The sequence below is a fragment of the Cervus elaphus genome, chromosome 23, assembly GCF_910594005.1.
Source record: "Cervus elaphus chromosome 23, mCerEla1.1, whole genome shotgun sequence".
NCBI lineage: Eukaryota > Metazoa > Chordata > Mammalia > Artiodactyla > Cervidae > Cervus > Cervus elaphus.
Window position 1 is genome coordinate 51,356,936 of NC_057837.1, and position 23,549 is coordinate 51,380,484.

Consider the following 23,549-nt stretch of genomic DNA (forward strand, 5'->3'; position numbering starts at 1 on the left):
ACTCACATCTATCGGCTAGAGTAAGTTACATGGCTAAGTCCAAAATCAAGGGGTGGAGGAGAATGCTTTACCCACCATGGTGCTGTGGGGTAGATATGTGTAGTCTAGAGTCGACTGAGGGATTGGGGCTGATAAGCCACACTCACACAGGCCTAGAGTTAGGGGGTCTCTGGGCCCACAAGTCTTACGTTGGTGTTGGAGAAGGAGGCAAAGAGATTGCTTCAAAAAATGTCAAAACAGGAAATGAACAGGACTTACCTGGTGGTCCAGTGGTTAAGACTCCAAGCCACCAAATCAGGGGGCCCAGGTTTAATCCTTGGTCAGGAAGCTAGATTCCACATGCTGCAACAAAGATCAAAGACCCCACCCACTAAGACAAATAAATAGATACATTTTTTTAAAGGTGTACACAAGGGCTACAAGAAGGACAGAGCAATAGAGTTCAGTCTCTCTGGACCTGAGGATTTCGGGGTAGAATGTCAGGAGACATCTGTTTTGGGCCACTGAGACCTGAGATCCTGGGTCCCTCCTGATTCAAGGTTTCAATGTCGCTTTTGATCTGCATGTGTGGGTTTGCCCACAGGGTATAAACAGCCTGATCTGGCTGGGCTCCCCACCACTACAGATAGGCTAGGGCTGAGCTGAATTACATTTGAGTTGTGAAACAAAGAAATGTATTGTCACTTGTATCCAAGATTGTTTGGAGCAATTAATATCTGCCCTATACCCTAAGTGCCTGACACATGAAGTGAAGTGAAGTGAAAGTCACTTGGTCATGTCTGACTCGTTGCAACCCCATAGACTGCAGCTGGCCAGGCTTCTCTGTCCATGGGATTCTCCAGGCAAGAGTACTGGAGTGGGTAGCCGTTCCCTTCTCCAGGGGATCTTCCCAACCCAGGTCTCCCGCATTACAGGCAGATTCTTCACCGTCTAAGTCAACAGGGAAGCCTGAAAATATTGGAATGGGTATCCCATTCCTTCTGTAGCAGATCTTCTCAACCCAGGAACCAAATCAGGGTCTCCTGCATGGCAGGCGGGTTCATTACCAGCTTAGCTACCAGGGAAGCCCTGGCACATAGTGGATCCTCAATAAAACGGGCTCTGTTATCATGCATGACAGCATCACAACCATGGCAAGATCTTTCCTCTTCTGCTTTAGCAGGGGTGGGGGTGCTGCTGAAATCCCGTGGGGACACATGGGGGGAGGGACAGTGGGGAAAGGAAGAGGGATTAGAAATACTCTTCTAGCTTGAGACTGGGGCCTGTGCGTCCCTCACATCTAGAGCCTGCTTCTCAGAGGGTTGTCTCCAGAATAGCCAGGTGCAAGGGGGTACTGGGAAGGTCCCAAAGGACTTGGAAAATCAACACCTTGGTCTGGGTGCCTTGTCACGCTCCCCTACCCCAGGACAGACTTGTCTCCTCTGTTGTCAGGAGGAAAACAGTGTGCAGAACGCTCCCTTCCTCCTCTCTCAGATTCCCTAAACAGGCCAAGTGGTCCCCAAAGAGAGGAGTATGGCTGTGGCTGGTGACCAGGACCCCTAAGTTCCCACTTTGCCTGAGAGGAAGCCCCCTCTCACACAAAAAGGCCCAAGGTTCCACATCTGCTTGCTCAAGTCCCAGAGTCGCAGGCCTTGCTGGGGTCTTCCCCTGCCTGAGAGGTCTTTCCGGTCGTGATGTTGTGCAAGACTGGTCTTCCTCCCCGATTAGCTTCCAGGGCAGGCAGTGGAGCTGAGGCTTTGGGAAAAGAGGAAGCAACCCCGAGCTGGGTCTCCTCTCCTGGAGAGACAGCAGCTCTTTGAGCTCCTGGCCCTCCCCCATGTCCTCCTTACCTGTGGTTCACCAGCTCTGCAGCCCTGTCCCTCTGTGGAGCAGGTACTCCCATCCCTGGGCCTAGAGGACGAGCTGAGGCTTGGGAGCAGGGCTGTATTGGGATTTGGGGGAGGACACCTGGGTGTCCAAGCCCAAGACAAAGATACGCTCATAACCCAAAGGCTTGCACAACACCAAAGTTTCCCCAACTCATATCCCAACCCCCATCTAACCCTGATTCCTGCCCCGCCCAGCCTTGGTACTTATTCCACCCCTACCTCACCCTCCATTGCATCCCATCCCCAACCATTTAGTAACCATCATCTCCATCCAGCCCCAGGCCTGACCAGCACCCTCACCCAACCCCATCACTCTCACCTCCATGCCAAGACTAATTCCATTCCAAAACTCAGCCTAACCATCACTTTCACCCCAAACCAGCTGCCGCCCAACCCTCACCTTCCCCTCAGTTTTCTTCATTCATTACCACTTCATTCATCTGAGTGAAGGCCCCCCTGCACCATCCAGCATAGCTTGATGGAATGGGCATTCAGGCTAAGGGCATTTACAGCCAGATTAAGGAAAGAAATGTGACACATCTACTACCCATTTCAAAGCTGATAGACCTCATTTATGGATAATGTGGTTTTCCGAGTTAAATGGCCTATGTTTGGGACTTTCCATTATTATGAAGACAATGTATTCCCGGAATCGCCCATCTGAACCTGCTTTCTGACCTGTTGAGCAGAGCACTGAAACTGGCTTGGTCACCCTCTTTCCCTCCTTCTCCAGCTTGAATAAGGAAGTTGGGAGAAGCTCTGGTACTGGGAAATAGAAACTGAATCCTGAACCCACGCACAGCTGCCTACAATGAAACTGCCTTTGTCCTTTCTTCCCCAGGCCAAACTTGGCCTCTGGGATCAGAAATCAGGGACTTGTGGCCCTAGTCGCCCTCCCAGATGTCCTGGGACACTTGGTCTCATACTTACCCACTCATTTGAGCAAACATGGGTGTCCCCCATGTGCCATACACCCCAACCCAGTGCTGTGTAGTGTCTATCAGTTCAGAGGAGTGGGACTTTAAACCCTGTCTTCAGAGGGTCCAAGGCTTGGAGATTCTAGGATGAACCCTGGAGCTGTGCTCTCCCAAATGGTCATTGCCTGAGGGCTACAGTGCTTCCTGTCCCCAGTATAGCCACCCCCTTCCCAGGAGCAGCAATCATCCGTCTACCATCAGGAGGTGCTAGGTGCCCACCAGGACACCCCACCCAACCCGAGCCCTAGGGACACCTCCCTGTCAACACCAGGCTTTTAACTGGGACAAGGAGCTCCCTTCCTGGGGCTCTTCATGCCCCTTCTTTTTTTCCAGGAAAGTTCTCTGCGCTGAGGCTGGTCTTTGGGGTAGAACAAGCTGAACCAATAAGCTGGACTCTGGTGGGACTGACCCCTTGGTTATTGGGACTGGGCTAAGTATAGGTGACATCTACAGGAAATGACTTTGGGTGGTTCTAGAAAGGGTCCTCTCAAAAACCCCTGCTCCATTCTGGGGTCAGTGTGTCTAAAATCCCACCATTTATCCTGAAGCTTCAGCATTCCTCTTTCCAGGGCCCCAAATGGGAGCAGCAGGGGAGCTGGGGACAATATGAACATTGGTGGTGTCCCAGCTGTAGAGGAGCTGACCCTGATGCTCAGTGTGGCCCTGGGCCCCCGGGGCTTCCAGGACACTGCACCCAGGTCATGGGGCCCAGCCTGGGCCAGCACGAGCCAAGGACCAGGTGGGGAGGGTGTGGGTACATCTTCCAGGGAGAGGAGCAGGACTAGGACTGCCCAAAAGACTGAGGACAGGCCACTGGGCCTCAGCAATGACCAGACCTGCCTGCAGGAGCGGCCTAGCCAGGGGCCTCAGTCTCCTGAGGAACAGGGCTCTGCCTGTTCTTCCCACAGTTTTGCCTTTGTTGTGCTCCCTCTAAGGACATCCCTCCTCTCTTCACACTTGGCTAGTCATCCTCACAGGCAACGCAGCGCCTCTCCAGGCTCTGTTCAGCCTCTCCCCAGGAGTGCCCTCTGGTAGCCACCAGAATCAGCTGGGCCCCATCCCTGAGACAGATGGACTTGGGACCGGAAGATATCATGAGTTTCCTGTCCCTACTTCCAGGTTCCCCAGGCCCTTCCCCTCACTCTGCAGGGTCAGCATTTAGGGCCAAGGAAGATTGCAAAGTTGACAATATGGGTTTTGTATGTGTATGTGGTAAAGTTTACTGTTTTAACTATTTTTTAAGTATTCGATTCGATGGCATTAAGTATGTTCATACTACTGTGTAACCATCATTACTATCTATTTCCGGAAGTTTTCCATCATCCAAAATAGAGACTCTGTACCTATTAAACATTAACTCCTCCATCCCTCCTCTTTCCAGGCCCTGGTAACTTCTATTCTACTTTCTATGAATTTGCCTATTCTACGTATCTCATACAAGTGGATTCATATAATATTTGCCCTTTTGTGCTTGGCTTATTTCATGTAACATGTTTTCAAGTTTTGCCCATGTATGTAACATGTGTCAGAATTTCATTCCTTCCTATGGCTGAATACTGTTCTGTTGTGTGGATATATCACATTCATCTGTTGATGGACACTTGGGTTGCTTCTACTTTTTGGCTATTATGAGTAATGCTGCTGGGAACATGTGTGCAAATATCTGTTTAAGGCCCTATTTTTTATTCTTTTGGGTTTATACCTAGCAGTGAAGTTGCTGGATCATATAGTAATCTATGTCTGACTTTTTGAGGAAACACAAAACTTTCCAAAGGGGCTGCACCATTTCACATTTCTACCAATGGTACACGAGTCTTCCAATTTCTCCACAGCCCCGTCAACATTTGTTATTTTCTGGTCTTGTTTGTTTGTTTACAGTGTGAAGTGGTAGCTCACTGTGGTTTTGATTTGCCTTTCCCTAATGAGGGGCTTCCCTGGTGGTTCAGAGGGTAAATTGTCTGCCTGCATTGCGGGAAACTCGGGTTCGATTCCGGGTCAGGAAGATCCCCTGGAGAAGGAAATAGCAACCCACTCCAGTACTCTTGCCAGGAAAATCCCATGGACGGAGAAGCCTGGTAGGCTACAGTCCTTGGGGTCTCAAAGAGTCAGACACGACTGAGCGACTTCACTTTCTTTCACTTTCAATGACTACTGATGTTGAGTATCTTCTGATGGGCTTGTTGACCATTTGTATATCATCTTTGGAGAAATGTCTATACAAGCTTGCAGCACATTTTTTCAAATTTAGGTTATTTGGGGGGGGGTTGTTTTTAAATTATAGGAGTTCTTTATATATTCCAGATGTTAATCCCTTATCAGCTATATGATTTGCAGGTATTTTTCTCCCATTCTTTGGGTTGAGTTTTCACTCTCTGGATAGTATCCTTTGATGCAAAAAACATTTTTCATTTTGATCGAGTTCAATTTATCTATTTTTTCTTTTGTTGCTTTGTTTTTGGTGTCATGCTTAAGAAATCATTGCCTGCTACTAGGTCATGAAGATTTTCACCTGTTTTCTTCTAACAGTTTTATGATTCCAGAGGCACTCTGTGGTGAAGGGCCTGCCTTCCTGCGCATGGCATACAGTAGGCATATATCTCTTGTTTGTCAGCTATATGTCACGCGGGGTTCTTGTGTCCCCTGTCATACCAGACTTGCCCTGCCATGAACTCTAAACCCTCAAGGACCACACTCTTCTCTTTCCCACTGCTGCAGGGGGCGAGGGGCTCTGCACTGGGGCAGGACACATGTCCTCAGCCCCAAATCCTGAGAAATGGGTGCTCACAGCTAAAAAGAACAAGGTAAATACAGAAATGGCTCTAGGGTGGCTAGAGACCCCAAAGGGAAAGTTTCAGCTAGAAGCCACTTTGAAGACTGAATAAGATTTCGACAGGCAAAGATCATTTGTGGTGAGGCCAGAGCTGGATAGCTGGAGAGCTTGTGGGCAGACACGACCAGCCCCAGGGTGGGAACTGATCGCAGGGGAACAGTAAATGGGGGCAGAACTGGCAGTAGGAAAGGAAGGCCTTTCGGGGATGTAGGGGAGCCACATTTCATAGGCAATGGGGACCCATAGTAGGTTTTTGAGCAAGGGAGGACTCTTGAAGTCTACAGTTTTCTAAGTGCTCAAACTCCATTATGGTCTACAACTGGTAAGACTGGTGGTCGGGAGACAAATCTCAAGTAAGAAACCATCATTTTTGCTGGATGCCTTGGAGTAAGTCATTGTGCCTCTCTGACCTCCCGTTGCTGGTGACTTGGGCAGCAGGGACGGGGCAAGGAAGTGGGGGAAATAGAGAAACAGCTGTTCATCTTTGAAGAGGCTGGGAAAGCAGAACTTAGGGTGGGGCCAAGCGACAGACAGAGGATTTTCTGGGGCCACAAAGTGAAGGCATTCCTGGACACAGCGTGAGCTGGGAACATGGGCTTCTGGATCCCAGCTGGCAGCTGCCCTGCCCTCTCACTGGGTCAGCCAGCATAGTGTGTGGGGAAACAGGACTGGCATCCCAGCAGGCTCTGAGACCGAGGTTCCCTAGGAGACCCCTGTGTGCCAAGCACAGTGCTCACCCACCTCACAGGCAACAGAACCAGCGTGAGAACCTGCTATGGACTTCTTGCTCCAGCTCCTCCTCCTGGCCTTACCCATCCCAGCAGGTAAGCTTTGCTGGCCTTTTCCTTCTCACAGGGCCTGGCCTCGGCGAGTCCAGCCTCTGTTGGCCTGGGCAGACTGAACTGTGTCTGGTCACAGGTTTAGCTGCTGAGGTTGAAGGAGGGCATGAGGAGGCAGTGACAGGGAACAGGGACCCTCTCTGAGGTGCCCAGAGGGGTTGCATTGCTGGGGGCAGGACAGGATTTGAGAGTGCGTCTGGAACACCTTCTGGGGGGCAGAGCATGACCCCAGGCCTGCATTACACTCTTTCTTGTCCTACCTCACCCTCAGACCTGACCTCGTGGGGCGTCTCCAGTCCCGACACCGTGCAGGGTATGAAGGGGTCCTGCCTCGTCATCCCTTGCACCTTCAGCTTCCCTGCCAGTGTGAATGTGCCCCACGGCATCACAACCATCTGGTACTATGACTACTCTGGCAAACGGCAGGTAGTGAGTCACTCTACAAACCCCGAGCTGGTGCAGGCCCGCTTCCAAGGCCGCGCCCAGCTGGTGGGGGATCCTGAGCTCAGAGTGTGCAACCTGCTACTGAAGGACCTGCAGCTCGAGGACTCGGGCTCCTACAACTTCCGCTTCGAGATCAGCGAGGGCAACCGCTGGGTAGATGTCAAAGGCTCTGCAGTCACCGTGACAGGTGAGAGCAGGGTCACCAGCCGGAAGGGGCTCCAGGCTGCTCCTGGCCCCACTGGCTCACAGCCCCAGCCCTGGTCCTAAACCCAAACCCAAACCCAGCCCCAATCTTGGCTGCAGTTCCAGCCCAGCCCTGTGCCCCCTGGCATTTGCCCCCAGTGAACCCCTGGCTTTCTCCTTCCCCTTGAAGTCCTGTGCCCCGGGCTGAGGTCTCCAGGGCAGGAGGTCTCAGGTACGGTGAAGGGGAGCCCCCAGCCTCCTGTCTTTGTCCTCAGAGGAGCTCATCATGCCCACCATTGCCTCTCCGGCTGAGCTGCGTGAGGGCATGGAGGTGGACTTCAACTGCTCCACTCCCTACGCGTGCCTGCAGGAGCCAGTCACCCTGCGGTGGCAAGGCCAGGACCCTGCCCGCTCCACCACCTCCACACTCCAGAAGCTTGAGCCCACGGGCATCCACCACCTGGTGACCCTCCACATGGCCTTGTCCTGGCAGGACCATGGCCGCACCCTGAGCTGCCAGCTCTCGGCAGCCAACCGTAGGACTCAACACGAGATTCACCTCCAAGTGCAGTGTGAGTGAGCGTGGTGGGCGGGCTGGGTAGCACATCCTTGTTACTGAGCTCACACACATCTGTGGTTCCCCAGTGGAAACCATCCCTTTCGGGCCTGTAGGAGTAGCCAGGCTGTGCTTGGACCTCCAGGGTGGAGCAGGTGGAGACTGCTAAGCCCCAAGAGGAGTATTGAAAGGCTCCCTCCACTTCCAGTCCCTGAAGCTAGGCTGGGCAGGGAAGGGGCGACTCAGCCAGAGAACTGGGGGTTGGGCAGTAGAGGCCCTGGGATTTAGACCAGCTCTGGAGGAGGAGGAGGAAGCCAGGGTTCATCCCTTTCCTGCCTCTCACACTCCATGACCAGGGGACCACTTGGGTATGGCAAAGAGACAGTGGGAGGAATTCCAAGTTTTCACTTGATTATGCGTCTTCCCATCACAGTAAAGATGGGCAGGCTGTTCTAGAACAACTGCCGTACATAGGCATCAGGCTGCTGGCTTCACCATAGACTAGATGAGCAAACTTTGGGCAAGTTACTTGCCTCTCAGAGCCTCTGTTTTCTCACCACCTCTCTGTAGTGGAGGTAATGATAAATACATTTTATCTCACAGGATTGTTATGAAATTTAAAAGCATGCAAAAATATTAGTTTCTATTATTTTCATAGTTACATAGATTAAGGACTTGAAAATACTAGCTTTTTTTTTTTTTTTTTTTTTTCCACACTGCATGGCTTGCTTTGGTGGGAGGAAAAGGGGACGGCAGAGGATTGGATGGTTGGATGGCATCACCGACTCAGTAGACATGAGTTTGAGTAAACTCCAGGAGTTTGTGATGGACAGAGGCCTGGCATGCTGCAGTCCACGGAGTCGCAAAGAGTCAGACACGACTGAGCGACTGAACTGAACTGGACTGAACTGCATGGCTTGTGAGATTTCAGTTCCCTGACTAGGGACTGAACCCGGGTCACAGCAGTGAAGGCCCAGAGTCCTAACTACTAGGCAATCAGGGAACTCCTGAAAATATTAGCTTTTATTAGCATAGTTACATAGAGAGAGGCTTTAGAACAAGATTTAAAGAAATGCAGTTTCTTTGTATCATTGGCATCTCCCAACAAATGAGTTAACCATTCTCAGAGAGAATTTGACTCTGCCTTTAGCCCTTGCATTAGGTGGTTTGTCCTTTGCCAGCAGCTGCCACAAGCTGCTATAGCAAGCAATGTGCCCATGGCCCTCAGATAGAAGAGAGGGCAATGGACGTGTCGTGGGGCAGAAAGCCACTGAAGGCAGTGTAGGCTGGATGCTATGCCAAGCATCACGGTATCAAGCCGTCAGTAGAGAAGGACAGGAGCAGGCTTCCTCACAATATGCGGCCAGTGCCTGCCCTGGACAGGGGACTAATGGGAGTTCCAGTTTATCTGGGTGGGCTTCCTTAGGGCAGAGTGTTGAAAGGGGAGTGGAAAAATGCCCCTGCCTTCCCTGGGCACCATACTCGACAACCCCTGTCATGCCTTGCAGATGCCCCCAAGGGTGTGGAAATCCTCCTCAGCCCCTCGGGGCGGAACATCCTTCCAGGGGATCTGGTCACACTCACCTGCCAGGTGAGCAGCAGCCACCCTCAGGTCAGTTCCGTGCAGTGGGTCAAGGATGGGACGCACCTCAAAAACCGGAGTCGTGTACTACAGTTGCCCCGGGCAGCCTGGGCTGATGCTGGCGTCTACACCTGTGAAGTTGGGAATGGCGTGGGCTCTTCGGTCTCACCTCCTGTCAGCCTCCACATCTTCAGTGAGTCCTGGGTGAGCCTGGGTCTTGACCAGAAGGTAGGGAGGCATCCAGGCCATGGGGGCTGAGGGAAATGAGGCCAAGGTGCCTCCTGGGATGCCTGTGTGGAGTTCCAGCTTAGCTTCTGACAGGTGAAAACCTCCCTGGGAGTGAACAGGGCAAAGAGATGCATCGTCAGTCCAGGAGGCTCCTCCTCAGAGGGGTGTGGCGTACAGCGTACAGAGGTTTAGGCTGCAACCCTGAGAGGTGGGGCCTGGAAGTCACCCGAATATCCCTCAGGGAGCTCTCTGCTGCCCCCACAGTGGCTGAGGTCCAGGTGAGCCCAGCAGGCTCGATTCTGGAGAACCAGACTGTGACCCTGACCTGCAACACGCCGAAAGAAGCGCCCAGGGATCTGCGCTACACATGGTACAAAAACCACGACCTGATGAAGGACACCCACAGTCACATCCTCCAGCTGCACTCAGTCACCAGGGCCGATACAGGCTTCTACTTCTGTGAGGTGCAGAATGCCCAGGGCAGAGAGCGCTCTGACCCAGTCAGCGTGGTGGTCCGCCGTAAGTGGTGGGGACGAGGGCCCTGGAGCTGGGAGCCAGGCCAAAGATTAGAGCCCCTGCAGGAGGGCTGGGGTCCTGGGCCAGGGTGCCCTTGAGCTCACATCTGGGCAAGGCTTTGAATTCCCCAGGCCTCAGTGTCCTATTTTAAACAACTTTTTATTTTGAAATAAGTTCAAATGTAAAAGTTGCAAGAAAAATACAGAGAATTATCATATACTTTTAACCTCGATTCCCATTTTTTAACATTTGATTTTCTTTCTAACAATATATTATACATGTGTGTATATATGTACTCACATACATATATGTATGCGTATACAGAAGCACATATATGTGTGCACAGTTGCACACATTTTCTCTACATATGCACTCTATTCACATGTGTATATACATATGCCCTCTATATGTATACATGAACACATAATCTATCTATCCATTTATATTCCTCAGGCATAATGGCCCTTTACTCCTTAATTTCTCAGCATGTATTTCCTAGGGTCATTCTCATGTATAACCACAGTACAACAATTGTATGTAGTCAAGAAACTTAACATTCATACAAGATCATTATCTAATTTACAAACCATGTTTAAATTTTACCAGCTGGCCCAATAATGTCCGTTATGGTAATTTTTTTTCTGGTTTAGGATTCAATTCAGGATCTTGCTTTGCATTAAGTTATCAAGTCTCTTTATTCTTCTTTCTTCAGTCTTTCCTTGTCTTCCTTGACATTGAACCCTGACGAGCACAGGTCAGTTGTTTTGTGATATTCTCACCTTGCATTGGTCTGAATGGAGCAGACCAAGCCCACGCACCTGGGCAGGGATACCACGGACATGATTCTGTGTCTGTCTCCCTGTGTCACCTCAGGAGGCATGTGGGGTCAGCCTGTCTCATTGCTGGGGGTGTGGACTTGGATCATTTGGTGCAGTGCTGTCCTCTGCCAGGTTTCTTTACCAGTTTTCCCACCATTAAAGTGGAGTCTCTGGATCCCCACTCTCAGGGTAACTGCAAGGATTGACTAGGAAGACAGAATGATTTGCCCAGTCTGGGTACAAATAGGAGTTGCTGGGGTCACTAACTTTTCCCAGGGCATCATAGGACAAAGTAGGTGCAGGGGTCAGAGGCTATAAGAGGAAATCCAGGAATGCCCCTGTTGAGGGTAACAGGCCTGCGCCTCATCTCCATACAGATCCACCCCTCACCCCACACCTAACTGCCTTCCTGGAGACGCAAGAAGGACTGGTGGGCATCCTCCAGTGCTCTGTGGTCAGCGAGCCCCTGGCTACTCTGGTGTTGTCACATGAGGGCCTCATCCTTGCCTCGACTTCCGGAGAGGGTGACCAAAGTCCACGCTTCAGTGTCTACTCTGCCCCAAACTCCCTGCGTCTGGAGATTCAAGACCTGGGGCCAACTGACAGTGGGGAGTACACGTGCTCAGCCACCAGTTCCCTTGGGAATTCATCCTCCACCCTGGACTTCCATGCCAATGGTAAGATGGTCCCACTGGGGCTGGTAGAAGGAGCCTGAGGAGGAGGCCTGCTCTGGCCTCTTCCTCCTGAGAACCGAGAGGGCTCAACTGAGGGCCTGACCTAGCTGGCTAGAAAAAAAATCACATCAAAGATCTGAGCTATAAGGTCATCCCAGTCTCAGAGTTTCCTATAAGTCAAAGCAAAATGGGAAACATGGCGGATTGAGTTATTCCTTTTGTATCCATTTTGACTCTGAACTTACAGGGTTTTTCAATGCACATTCATTTGTTTTTTATTTACTGAACATTTGGGGGCAGACTGTGGTAGGAGTCAGATGCAGAAGCCCAAATAGAGAGGCTGAGTCTTGGTGCACATGTTGCCCTTCCCTCCTTCTGAGGCAGGCATAGCTAATCGATCAAGCCAGGTATTTGACGTAGGCCTAGGATCTGGCCCAGAATCCTGCTCAACCATGCTGCAGCCAGCTACCAATAGATCTGAATTGGCACTCAAGGTCAAACCCTTCTGATCATCAAGAGATTCACAGAGCTGATACTATGATGCTCAGAACTCCTGATAATTGAGTTGGGAGAAGCCCAGGAGGGCTTCCTGCGGTGGATGGCATGGAGCCGCAGACATGCAGGGGAGCTGAGCTTTCTTCTCTCCTTCTCCCACTAGTGGCCCGCCTCCTCATCAGCCCGGCAGCAGAAGTGGCAGAAGGGCAGGCGGTAACACTTAGCTGTAGGAGCAGCCTGAGCTCAATGCCTGACACCCGCTTCTCCTGGTACCGGAACGGGGCCCTGCTTCTCGAAGGGCCCAGCAGCAGCCTTCTGCTCCCTGTGGTCTCCAGCACTGACGCCGGCTCATACCACTGTCGGGCCCAGGATGGCCATGGCACCAGCGGGCTGTCCTCACCTGCTGTCCTCACTGTCCTCTGTGAGTAGCCTTCCCGCCGGCCCCTGCCTGCTGTGGGAAGATCAGCCACCAGAGCCCATCAGCCCCCTCCTCCAGGCCCTCCTGACTCTGTCCTGCCCTGAGTCCAGATGGAAGACAGCCGCGAACCTGGGCACCATGGACCTGACCACCTTAGCTGAAATATGGAGACCGAGTCTAGGGCATCCCATTTCCCCATCCCAGTCCCATCAGAGCTCTGCCTCTAGCCTCAGACCCATCGTGGACACCATGTCCAAGCTTTATCCTCTGGGGCTGGGCCCTGGGACACCCTACTCCTATATATATAGACACGTCTCATAGGCTGCACCCTCACAGGTGCAGACACAAAGGCAGAGCCTCCCCGCACAGGGCCTGCATCGTGTCAAGGGTGGATGCTCCTGAGAGGCTGAGTAACATTCAGGACACACTCAGCTTCCAGCACACCTTCCCTAACATGTGCAGGACACAGGTCCAGGGACTGTCAGGAAGAGCGGTCACCTCTTGGGGGTTTTCTAGTGTTCAGTGTGAGATCACCTAGGAGTCTTGGTCCCACTCTTCAGAAACTTCTAGGAGGAGGGCAATTTAGGCATTATCTGTTCTCCTCGGAGCTGGCTTGGAGATCAGACATAAGAGACAGGCAGGGTCTTAGGGGAGGGGGTGTGAAGAGAGGACACAAATCGTAAGACACACAGGGATTGCTCTGTAGGTACCCTGCCCAGGAGCACATGGCGGTTATGCAAGGTGGCTGCTAGCCCCTACAGTTCTAGCTCTGTCTAAGCAAGAAAAAGGCCCTCCTTCCTCTGGGAAGACTCAGTCCAGTGCTAAGGCATAGTTGAGCACACGGGCATGGGCTGAGGTCCTGCCACCCCCGTCCAGTGGTCCTTGTATAATGCACAGTCTGCACAGCTGTTTGTGGCAGCTCCGGGTTCATGCCTTTGCTCAGCGTGTTCTGGGAGCCTAGCTAGCTTTGACTGCACCCCTGGGAGCCTGGCAGAGGCTGTGGGATAGTGCCCATACTCTTCTCTCTCCAGATGCCCCACGCCGACCCACGTTCACTGCCCAGCTGGACCCTGACACCGCCGGAGCCGGTCAGCGAGGCCTCCTCTTGTGTCGTGTGGACAGCGACCCCCCGGCCCAGCTGCGGCTGCTCCACAGGGGTCGCGTGGTGGCCTCTGCCCTGCCATCAGGGGTCAGCTGTGGCGCCTGCGGGAGCTGCTCCCCACGCACAAAGGTTACCAGAGCCCCCAACCTGCTGCGGGTAGAGATCGAAGACCCGGTGCTGGAGGACGAAGGCATGTACATCTGCGAGGCCAGCAACGTCCTGGGCAACGCCTCTGCCTCAGCGAACTTCAATGCCCAGGGTGAGGCAGGACAGGGAGCAGGTCGCTTGGGGTCAGGGGCTGGTGCTTGGGACCCTATTCATTTGCAACCCCCAGCTCTGAGGAGGGTCAGTTGGGCGAAACCACCTCCTGTCAGCAGAGGGAGTTCGGTTTGCTCCCCTTGCCCCGTGGGCACCCAGAGGGGCTCCTTCCCACCTGCTCCAGACGGGGAGGCAGGACCACTCACCCCGGGGACTGGGGGGAAGCCGTCAGGGTTGAGGCCTGTCTCAGTAAGCCTGTGCTGCCTGCTCTCCAGCCACCGTCCTGGTCGTCACACCGTCACACACGCTGCAGGAGGGCACCGGAGCCAACCTGACTTGCAGGGTGAGCCGGGAAGCTGGCGGCCCTGCCAACTTCACCTGGCTCCGGGATGGGGCCCTGTGGGCCCAGGGCCCCCTAGAGACCCTGACGCTGCTGCCTGTGGCCAGAACAGATGCCGCCCTGTATGCCTGCCGCATCCTCACCGAGGCCGGTGCCCAGCTCTCCACCCCTGTGGTCCTGCGAGTGCTCTGTGGGTGATAGGCAAGGGGATTTGGGCCCTTGGAGGGTGGAGGAGGTGGTCTGGGGGAAACAAGGCTGAGGTTGGGTTTGAGGAGGCAAGAACATGGCTTGGGTGTGGGCACGTGTAGGCCTGGACTACGTGTCTGGAGGAGGACAGCCTGGCAGCTGAAAAGTGGTGAGCTGGGCAGGGGCTGGCCTGAGCTCCCCACTGTCTCTACAGACCCCCCAGACCCTCCAAAGCTGTCTGCTCTCCTGGATGTGGACCAGGGCCACACGGCTGTGTTTGTCTGCAGTGTGGACAGTCGCCCTCCCGCCCAGCTGGCTCTGTTCCATGGCGAGCACCTCTTGGCCACCAGCCCGGGGTCCCAGCTTCCATCCCGTGGCCGCCTCCAGGCCAAAAACACTGCCAACTTCCTGCAGCTAGAGGTCCAAGACTTGAGCCTTAAGGACTCTGGCAGCTACCGCTGTGAGGCCAACAATACCCTGGGATCAGCTAACACTTCCCTTGTCTTCCAGGTCCGAGGTGAGTGTCCTCTGTAGCTGTGGTGCATCCAAATGTCCTGGGGACCACTCTGCATATGTATATAGAGATGTGTAATATATGGGCTTACCAGGTGTTGCTAGTGGTGAAGAATCCCCGTGCCAATGCAAGAGATGCAAGAGATACAGGTTTGATCCCTGGGCTGGGAAGATCCTCTGGAGGAGGAAATGGCAACCCACTCCAGTATTCTTGCCTAGAGAATCCTATGGACAGAGGAGCATGGCAGGCTACAGACCATGGGGTCGCAGAGTTGGACACAACTGAAGCGACTTAGCACGCACATGGAATATGTAATGTATGTGTTAAGTCACTCAGTCATGTCGGACTCTTTGTGACCCTAAAGACTGTAGCCCACCAGGCTCCTCAGTCCATGAGGTTCTCCAGGCAAGAATACTGGAGTGGGTTGCCATTTCCTCCTCCAGAGGATCTTCCCGACGCAGGGAATGAACCTACATCTTTTATGTCTCCTGCATTGGCAGGAGGGTTTTTTGTTTATTTATTTATTTATTTTTCGGCAGGAGGGTTCTTTACCACTAGTGCCACTTGGGAAGCCCCATATAATGATCACATTTGTATATACATTGTTGGTTGCTGTTCACTTGCTAAGTTGTGTCTGACTACACACACATATATATATGAATATATCCATATTCTTCATTTATCTCTCTGTATATATTCTTCTGTAATAATCCTGCCTAAGTGAATAAGCCAGAAAAAAACAAAGTTAATACCAATAATGCTGGAAAAAAAAAAACACTTTTTTTTTCCTCCCACAGTGACAAACATCAATTTTTGAACATTTTCCCTGGGACTTGGTTCTGTATATCCTATTTATCATACCCTTTTCACAGGCGAAGAAATTGAGAAATTTAGGGGCTTGCTCATGGTCACATGACCGGGAGGGGACCCTGCTAGCTCTGGATGAATTCAGTGCTGGTCTATGGCACAGTCTGAGCTCTCAGTCACCACTCTAGCTGTCCCTCCTTTTTACTCCCCCACCCTGATCTCTTCCTGCCTCAAACCTGGGGGGATCCAGGGACAGCCCTTTGCCTGGTCTTCTGTTCCTGGGCTCTCATTACTTGGAAGTTGGGTGCAGAGATGGGCTAGAGAGAGCTGCTAATTTCCCCTTCCAAGCTGTTGGTCACCATGCTGAGGTCAGCTCATGATCAGTACCGTGGTCCTTGGTTGGACCTAAATCCCTACCATTTCTGTGCTTTATGGGGTCAAAACAACATCTGTCAAGAGCTAACACGTGCAGGTGCTATGCATGGCACTAGGGTTGTACCCAGGTGAGGCTCACCCTGTGGTAGGTGAGATATGACTGACAAAGCAAAACCATAACTCAAGGTGCTGGGCAGTGAACGCCAGGTCAGAACCAGGGCAAGGGAGTTGGGCGCAGGAGAGAAAGAGGCATGAAGCTGCAGTGGGGCCCTCAGCAGTGGTCTGGTGGGTGAGCAGTGGCTCTGGCACATGGGGTTGGGGTCTTGCTGTCCTCATGTGTCCACAAACGCAGTCCCAGCTGCGGAGGGGTGTGGTGGAAGGCCCTCACCTGCTCTTGGTTTCTCCCTGCAGGAGCCTGGGTCCGGGTGTCACCATCGCCTGAGCTCCGGGAGGGCCAGGCTGTGGTCCTGAGCTGCCAAGTACCCACAGGGGTCCTGGAGGGGACCTCATACCGTTGGTATCGAGATGGCCAGCCCCTCCAGGAGTCCACCTCAGCCAAAATCCATTTTGCAGCCATAACTTTGAGCCAAGCTGGGGCCTACCATTGCCAAGCCCAGGCTCCTGGCTCAGCCACCACGAACCTGGCGGCCCCGGTCAGCCTCCATGTGTCTTGTAAGCACTTTGATCCCATTCACGTTTCTTGGGGAAGGAGGGAGCCAAGCGCATGACTGGGGAAGGGGATATTGAGCCCCTGGTCCTGGACTCTACTTCCGAGAGAGTCCTAGATGAGGGACCACCTGGTCAGACCCTGACCATTGTCTGCCTTGTGTAGATGCCCCTCGCCAGGCCACACTCACTACCCTCATGGACACAGGCCCTGGGCGACTGGGCCTCCTCCTGTGCCGTGTGAAGAGTGACCCTCCAGCCCAGTTACGACTGCTTCACGGGGACCGCCTTGTGACCTCTACCCTGCAAGGAGTTGGGGAGCTTGTGGCCAGCTCTCCCCGGCTACAGGTGGCGGTGACCCCCAACACACTGCGCCTGGAGATTCGCAATGCAGTGCTGGAGGATGAAGGCGTCTATACCTGTGAGGCCACCAATGCCCTGGGCCAGGCCTCGGCCTCAGCCACCTTTGATGCCCAAGGTCAGTATGGGGGTGTGAGTGGGTAGCTCTTTTAAGAGACGAGGAGGTTGGAGAGGGTTCTGGAAGCCTGAGACACAGGCAGGAGGGCTGAACATCGGACAGTCTGCATTCCCACTCTTCTTGAGGGCAGCAGTCTCCAAACTTGGTTTTCATTGAAGAACATTTTTTAAAAACAGAATTTTACATGGATGCCCAGGGGACAAAATTAATCAGACAGGGGTCACTCAAGGAGAAACCACAGCAGGGCTTTTGAGGCCTGGGTTCTCCCAGGTGGTCCTCCAACAGGGTCAGGGAGGGCTCAGGGCACTCCAGGGAGAGCTCTGCTGGGGACCACCTGACAGGTGATGAGCTGTTGCCCAAGCTCCATCTCTGAGCCTCACTTACAGGTGGGTCACCTGTGCCTCCCAGAGGCTGAGAGGCTGCCCACCCTACAGGCGGCTTGCTTGACACAGCCTTCATATTCCCTGATGTCCCTGTGCCCTCTTCTGTCTCCAGCTGTGAGTGTGCAGGTGTGGCCCAAAGCCACCGTGCAGGAGGGGCAGCTGGTGAACATGACCTGCCTTGTGTGGACCACTCACGTGACCCAGCCCACCTACACGTGGTACAAAGATGGGCAGCAGCTCCCAGATACTGCCCACTCCATCGCCCTCCCCAGTGTCACGGTCGTGGATGCCACCTCCTACAGATGTGGTGTGTTGGTCCCTGGCCAGACACTCCGTCTCTCTAGGCCCGTCACCCTGGATGTCCTCTGTGAGTCTGGTTGGAGGCAGGGTGGAGCTTAGGAAGGAATAACAGCTTGCGGGGATCAGGGCACGGCCGAGTCCCATAGTCATCTACCCCAGGAGCTCAGTACCCAGCTGTACCTAGTACTGGCCAAGGAGCATTAGAGTTGGGGGGGCATGGGGGCAGAGGAGCAGTGCCCCAGGTTGGGCAAGTGGAGGCTGTTGGGGACAGGGAGCCAAAGCCTTCCTGTTTTGAATACCACCTGCAAACTGGCCTCCTTACCACTGTGTGCGCTGAACTCCTCTGCCTTTCTGCATCTCAGACGCACCCCGCAGCCTGCGCCTGACCTATCTCCTGGAGAGCCGTGGCGGGCAGCTTGCCCTGGTGCTGTGCACCGTGGACAGCCGCCCACCTGCCCAGCTGGTCCTCAGCCATGCTGGCCGCCTCCTGGCCTCCTCGACCTCAGCCTCCGTCCCCAACACCCTGCAGCTGGAGCTGTGGGAGCCCGGGCCCAGCGACGAGGGTCTCTACAGCTGCTCGGCCCACAGTCCTCTGGGTCAGGTCAACACATCCCTAGAGCTGCGGCTAGAGGGTGAGGCAGGGCCTAGCCAGGGGTGGGATCAGCTACGGTGTCTCGCTGGACCCAGCTGACCCTGTCTTCTTGGTACAGGTGTGCAAGTGACCCTGGCTCCGTCCGCCGCTGTGCCCGAGGGGGCCCCTGTCACAGTGAGCTGTGAAGACCCTGCTGCCCGCCCACCTGCCCTCTACGCCTGGTACCACAACAGCCGTTGGCTGCAGGAGGGGCCAGAGGCCTCTCTCTCCTTCCCGGTGGTTACACGGGCTCATGCAGGAGCCTATACCTGTCAGGTCCGGGATGCCCAGGGTACACGCAGCTCCCGGCCCACAGCACTACATGTCCTCTGTAAGCAAGGGTCCTTGCCTGGGGGTGCCCAGGGTGCGTGGAGGGCGCTTCTGGGCCCTAGTCCGGGTGGGCACAAGGCTGCACAGGACTGAACCTGGGAATGGACACTTGGGGAAAGACACAGGGGATGAGGGAAGATTCCTCAGGGTCCTCTGAGCCCTGCCTGGAGGAATCTGCCCACAGGATTCCTGAGAAGCTGTCACTCCCCAGAAGTTTCCATTTTCCCAGAGGCTTCAGCCTCAACAATGCCAGGCAGGTGGGCAATGGCTAGCACAGGGTTTTCAAGCAAGACCCTCAACTCCGCCCTGCTCCACAATTCAGATGCCCCCCGGGACGCTGCTGTGTCCTCCTTCTGGGACTCAAGGACCAGCCCCATGGCTGTGGTACAGTGCACCGTGGACAGTGAACCACCTGCCGAGCTGGCCCTGGCCCGCAATGGCAAAGTTCTGGCCACCAGCAACAGCATCCATGGCTTGGCAGTGGAGACGGGCCATGTCCAGGTGGCCCGCAATGCCCTGCGGCTGCGAGTGCAAGCTGTGCCCTCAGGAGACGAGGACACCTACGTCTGCACAGCTCGCAACTTGCTGGGCTCGGTCAGCACCACCATGGGGCAGCTGCAGGCAGGTGAGCTGGCCAGGAGGCAGGAGGGGCGCCGTTGCTGTGGGGTCTGAGTCTGTCTGAGGGGTGGGGCTCCCACCAGAAGAAGCTGGCTGGCCTGACCTGATGGAGAGGAACAGTGCCCACTGGTGGGGGGTTGCTCAGCCTGAGGGGTAGAAACAGCCTGGCTTTTGGAGAGCTCCCTACAAGAGAGGTGGGTGGAGGCATGGCAACATCTCAAGGGGAGCATGGGTGGAGGGGAGACATAACCTTGCCCTCAGAGAGCCCAGACTGTGGGTGGGAGCACAGACCTGCCCTGGGGAAACTGGGAATGGGAGGACAGGTCCAATCTTACCTTCGGGGAGCTCAGTTTGAGGGACAAGGTGCAGACCCATCCTTGGGGAGTTCAATCTGAGCCTCATCCATCAAAAAGCCTGAATTGATGAGAGAGGGAGGCACCGCTTTGCCCCAGAAGTCCCCAGGGCAAGGAGGAGAGGTAACCTTGTTCGCAGTCTGATGGGGGAGACACAGTCCCACCTTTGGAGATCCAGATCCCATATTATGCACAGAGGACAAGCCAGAGGCTGCAGCTCCCACAGGTCTACAGACCCCAACCACGTCTGGTCCTGCAGGTGTGCATGTGGTGGCCGAGCCAGGGCTAGATGTGCCTGAGGGCACAGCACTGAACTTGAGTTGTCACCTCCCTGGTGGCCCTGGGCTCATGGGCAACTCCACCTTCACTTGGTTCTGGAATGGCCGGCAGCTACACACGGAGCCTGTACCCACCCTCGCCTTCACCCACGTGGCCCGCAACCAAGCTGGAATGTACCACTGCCAGGCTGAGCTCCCCATTGGGGCCACCGCCTCTGCTCCAGTTACCCTCCGGGTGCTCTGTGAGTGTCACATCCTTCACATCCTCTCCCTGCCTCAGTCTCCCCACATCTCACATGCCCGTTTCAGGTCTTCCTCCTCTTCTGTCTGCAAACACCAAAGACTTCACAGCAATGGAGTCCTGGGTCAGAGGATTCCCACTGACTGGTGTGTGATCCTGTGCCTCTCTGCCTTGGTTTCCTTATCTGTAAAATGTCAGTCCCCTCTCCTTGTGAGGGGTCCAGGAGGTAAAGCACGCAGAGTGCCTGGCACAAAGTAAGCCCTCATCAACCTCAGCCCCCTATTTTATTCCTTGAAAGGGCCCCACACTGTATTAGTCAGCTATTGCTGTGTAACAAGCTACCCCAAAACCTAGTGCTTAAAACGACAGCCAATTTTATTTGCTCACAAGTCTATGGGCCAGAAATTTGGGCTGGGCTAGCAGTTCTGCTGGTCTTACATCATGTGGCTGCTGTTATTTCACCTTCTTGGCTGGCAAATGGAGTGGGCTGTCGGTTGGGCCTCATGTGTCCAGCAGGCCGGCCTGGGCTTCCACATGGTTGTTTTCCAAGGAGAGCAGAAGCTGCAAGGCCCATTGAGGTCTAGCCCTGAAGTCACACAAAGTCACTTCTGCCTTCAAAGGCAACCACAGATTGAAAGAGTGAGGAAACAAGCTCTACCTCTTAATGGAAGGAGCAGCAGTCACCTTGCATGGGATACAAGGAGGGGAGGAACTGTGTAGTTGTTTCTGCAGTCACCACACTCCCTGTCTTCCTACAGATCCCCCCGAGACACCCACGATGACGGTTTTTGTGGAGCCTGAGGGTGGCATCCAAGGCATTCTGGACTGCCGAGTAGACAGTGAGCCCCTGGCCAGCCTGACCCTCCACCTCGGCAGTCGGCTGGTGGCCTCTAGCCAGTCCAAGGTTGCTCCTGCCAAGCCACACATCCATGTCTCAGTCACCCCCAACGCCTTGAGGGTGGTCATAGAGGAGCTGAGGCCCAGTGACCAGGGGGATTATGTGTGCTCCGCCTCTAATGCCCTGGGCTCTGCCTCTGCGGCCGCCTACTTTGGAACCAGAGGTGAGAGCTCCCACCCTATCTCCTAGGCCATTCTGCACAAAGGCCCAGTTCTCAGGTCCAGAGGCTTCCTTCTGAGGTCTTTCCCGAATTCCTTCTGCTTGTCTAGTCTAGACTGATTGCTTGAAACTCCTTGGCATGGGGAAATTTCCAAGAGAAATTAGAACTTAAAATAAGTTTCATCTTGGGGGAGTCAGTTTGGGAGGGAGGATCAGAAGCCTGGAGCCACAGCCACCCCCTAAGCCTCACCTCATGTTACAGCCCTGCACCGCCTGCAGCTGTTCCAGCAGCTCCTCTGGGTCCTGGGGCTGCTGGCTGGCCTTCTCTTCCTACTGCTGGGCCTGGGGGCCTGCTACACCTGGAGGTGGGTCTGGAGCTAGAAGGTGAGCAGAGTAACCTCATCCTTCCCCCATGTCCCTCCCACCAAATTCACAAGCTCCATACTTTCTAGCCTGTCCCTCTCCTTCCCCTTGCTCCAAATTTGGGAAGCCCGTCTAAAATTGTCTCTAAATCTATCTTTCTATAGTTTTCTTCTTTCCTTGTCTCTGCTCTCTCACTGCTGAAGAAAGGACTGGAGAGGAAGAAAGATCAAGTAGCCTACTCTCCCCAAATCTCCCCCACAATCTGTGTAGGGAGCAGGGTGTAAGCTTACGGGTGGGGGGATGGAACGGGGGCAGGTGGGGGAGGAGAGAGGCTCTCTGAGTCCACTCTTGTCCTTGCAGAAGGAGGCAATTTCATAAGCTGAGAGAATGTGAAAACTCAGTGGAGATGACTTCTCAGAAGGAAACCATGCAGGTATCCATTCACCATGTGGGCACATGCAGACGCAGTACTTGGCTAACCAGCACTGTGGGGCTAGCACCGAGAGATTATTCTCATTTATAGGACAGTGCTTGGGGCTGGGGGAGATTGGAGAGAGAGCAGAGACCCAGCACCCTCTGGGAAGACAGTGGGAGCCATATTCTGAGTAGGGCAGAGCAGTCACGGGCTTGCTGCATGGCTGCCTGAATAACTGGAGCAGCATTCTGAACTGAGCAGCATCGCCTTTACTTCCAGGACACATCTTGCAACACAGGACCCCACCTGGGTTTTAGGGTCTCTCTTCCTCACTCCTGATTCTGCCCATCACCTGAGCAGGGGTGAAAGTCTGTTTCCCCTCCCCCGTGGTGTGTCCCCTTCTGTAGATAATCCATTTGGCGGGCCAGGGCTCCCAGGCACATTTCAGCCATGCACACTCTCCGATCCCCTAGGGACCCATACCCAGGGCTGGGGACTTGGAGGACTGCCCTCCAGAGCTAGAGGTCAGGTGATGACTGCTCCCAGAGTCCTCCAGTGACCAGTTTTCCTGGTGGGAAGCTCATTGATCCTGATGCAGCCACATCTTAGACCTTATGCTGGGCTCTGCCCCTGAGCTGACCTGTGGCATTTCCTGCCTTTAGGAGGAGGAAGTCACCAGAATCTGTGATGACCCGGGCCCTGTGAACAATGCGGCGTTGGGTCCTGACTCCCTCTGAAAACATCTCTGTGGCATCTGACTTTCTATGACCTGGCTTCAACCACCAAGAAAAAGGGGTGGTGAGAGGTGGTGGTGAACTTCAATCTACCCACATGGGTGTTGACCCTGGGCAACTCTGAAGAGAAATGAATTGATCACATTGTCTATTTCTCTTTCTCTCTTCTCTGGATCTCATTTCTCTATTTATCTTCCAATGCACTACCTCTTCACATCTTCCTCCAAGCTCACCTTGGATTTCTGGGATGGATTAGAATATAAGAGCTTTCTATATCATTACAAGCCGGTCAAGGCACCCTATAGTGACTAGAATATAAGCTAGGCTGCTCTAAAAAGACCAAATACAGTAACTTCAACATGAAAGAATTTGATTTTTCTCTCTCATACTAGTCTGGGTATGTTATGGTGGTTTAAGATGTTGGAGCTCTGGATTCTTCTCTTTTGTTTTTCTCCATCCCTAAAATGTTGCTTTTGATTGTGAAGTTCACAATGATCCCATTGTGCTCATACTCCTTCCAGCAAGAAGAGGGAAGAGTGGAAGTGAAATGAAAGGCACACTCATTCCCATTGTGGATACAATCCAGAAGTTCTGGCTGGAATTTGGTCATATAGCTACTCCAAGCTGCAAGGGATTTTGGGAAATGTAGTTTTTATTATATTTCCAAAGGACTCCCAGCTATGGACTCATCC

General features: G+C 53.8%; 1 protein-coding gene across 1 annotated transcript; it reads left to right on the forward strand.

Annotated features, from left to right (window-relative positions):
* The first annotated feature begins 5,986 nt into the window (after nt 1-5,986).
* On the forward strand, nt 5,987-23,225 carry SIGLEC1 (sialic acid binding Ig like lectin 1). Its single transcript, XM_043884679.1, has 21 exons — nt 5,987-6,499; nt 6,786-7,145; nt 7,417-7,713; nt 9,206-9,472; nt 9,772-10,026; nt 11,219-11,518; nt 12,174-12,431; nt 13,460-13,789; nt 14,064-14,318; nt 14,529-14,831; nt 16,422-16,682; nt 16,843-17,154; nt 17,650-17,904; nt 18,200-18,469; nt 18,548-18,799; nt 19,121-19,423; nt 20,029-20,289; nt 21,047-21,349; nt 21,608-21,710; nt 22,069-22,141; nt 22,786-23,225. The coding sequence occupies exons 1-21, from the start codon at nt 6,451-6,453 to the stop codon at nt 22,858-22,860; spliced, it is 5,142 nt and encodes a 1,713-aa protein (XP_043740614.1). The 5' UTR covers nt 5,987-6,450; the 3' UTR covers nt 22,861-23,225.
* The last annotated feature ends 324 nt before the right edge of the window (nt 23,226-23,549 follow it).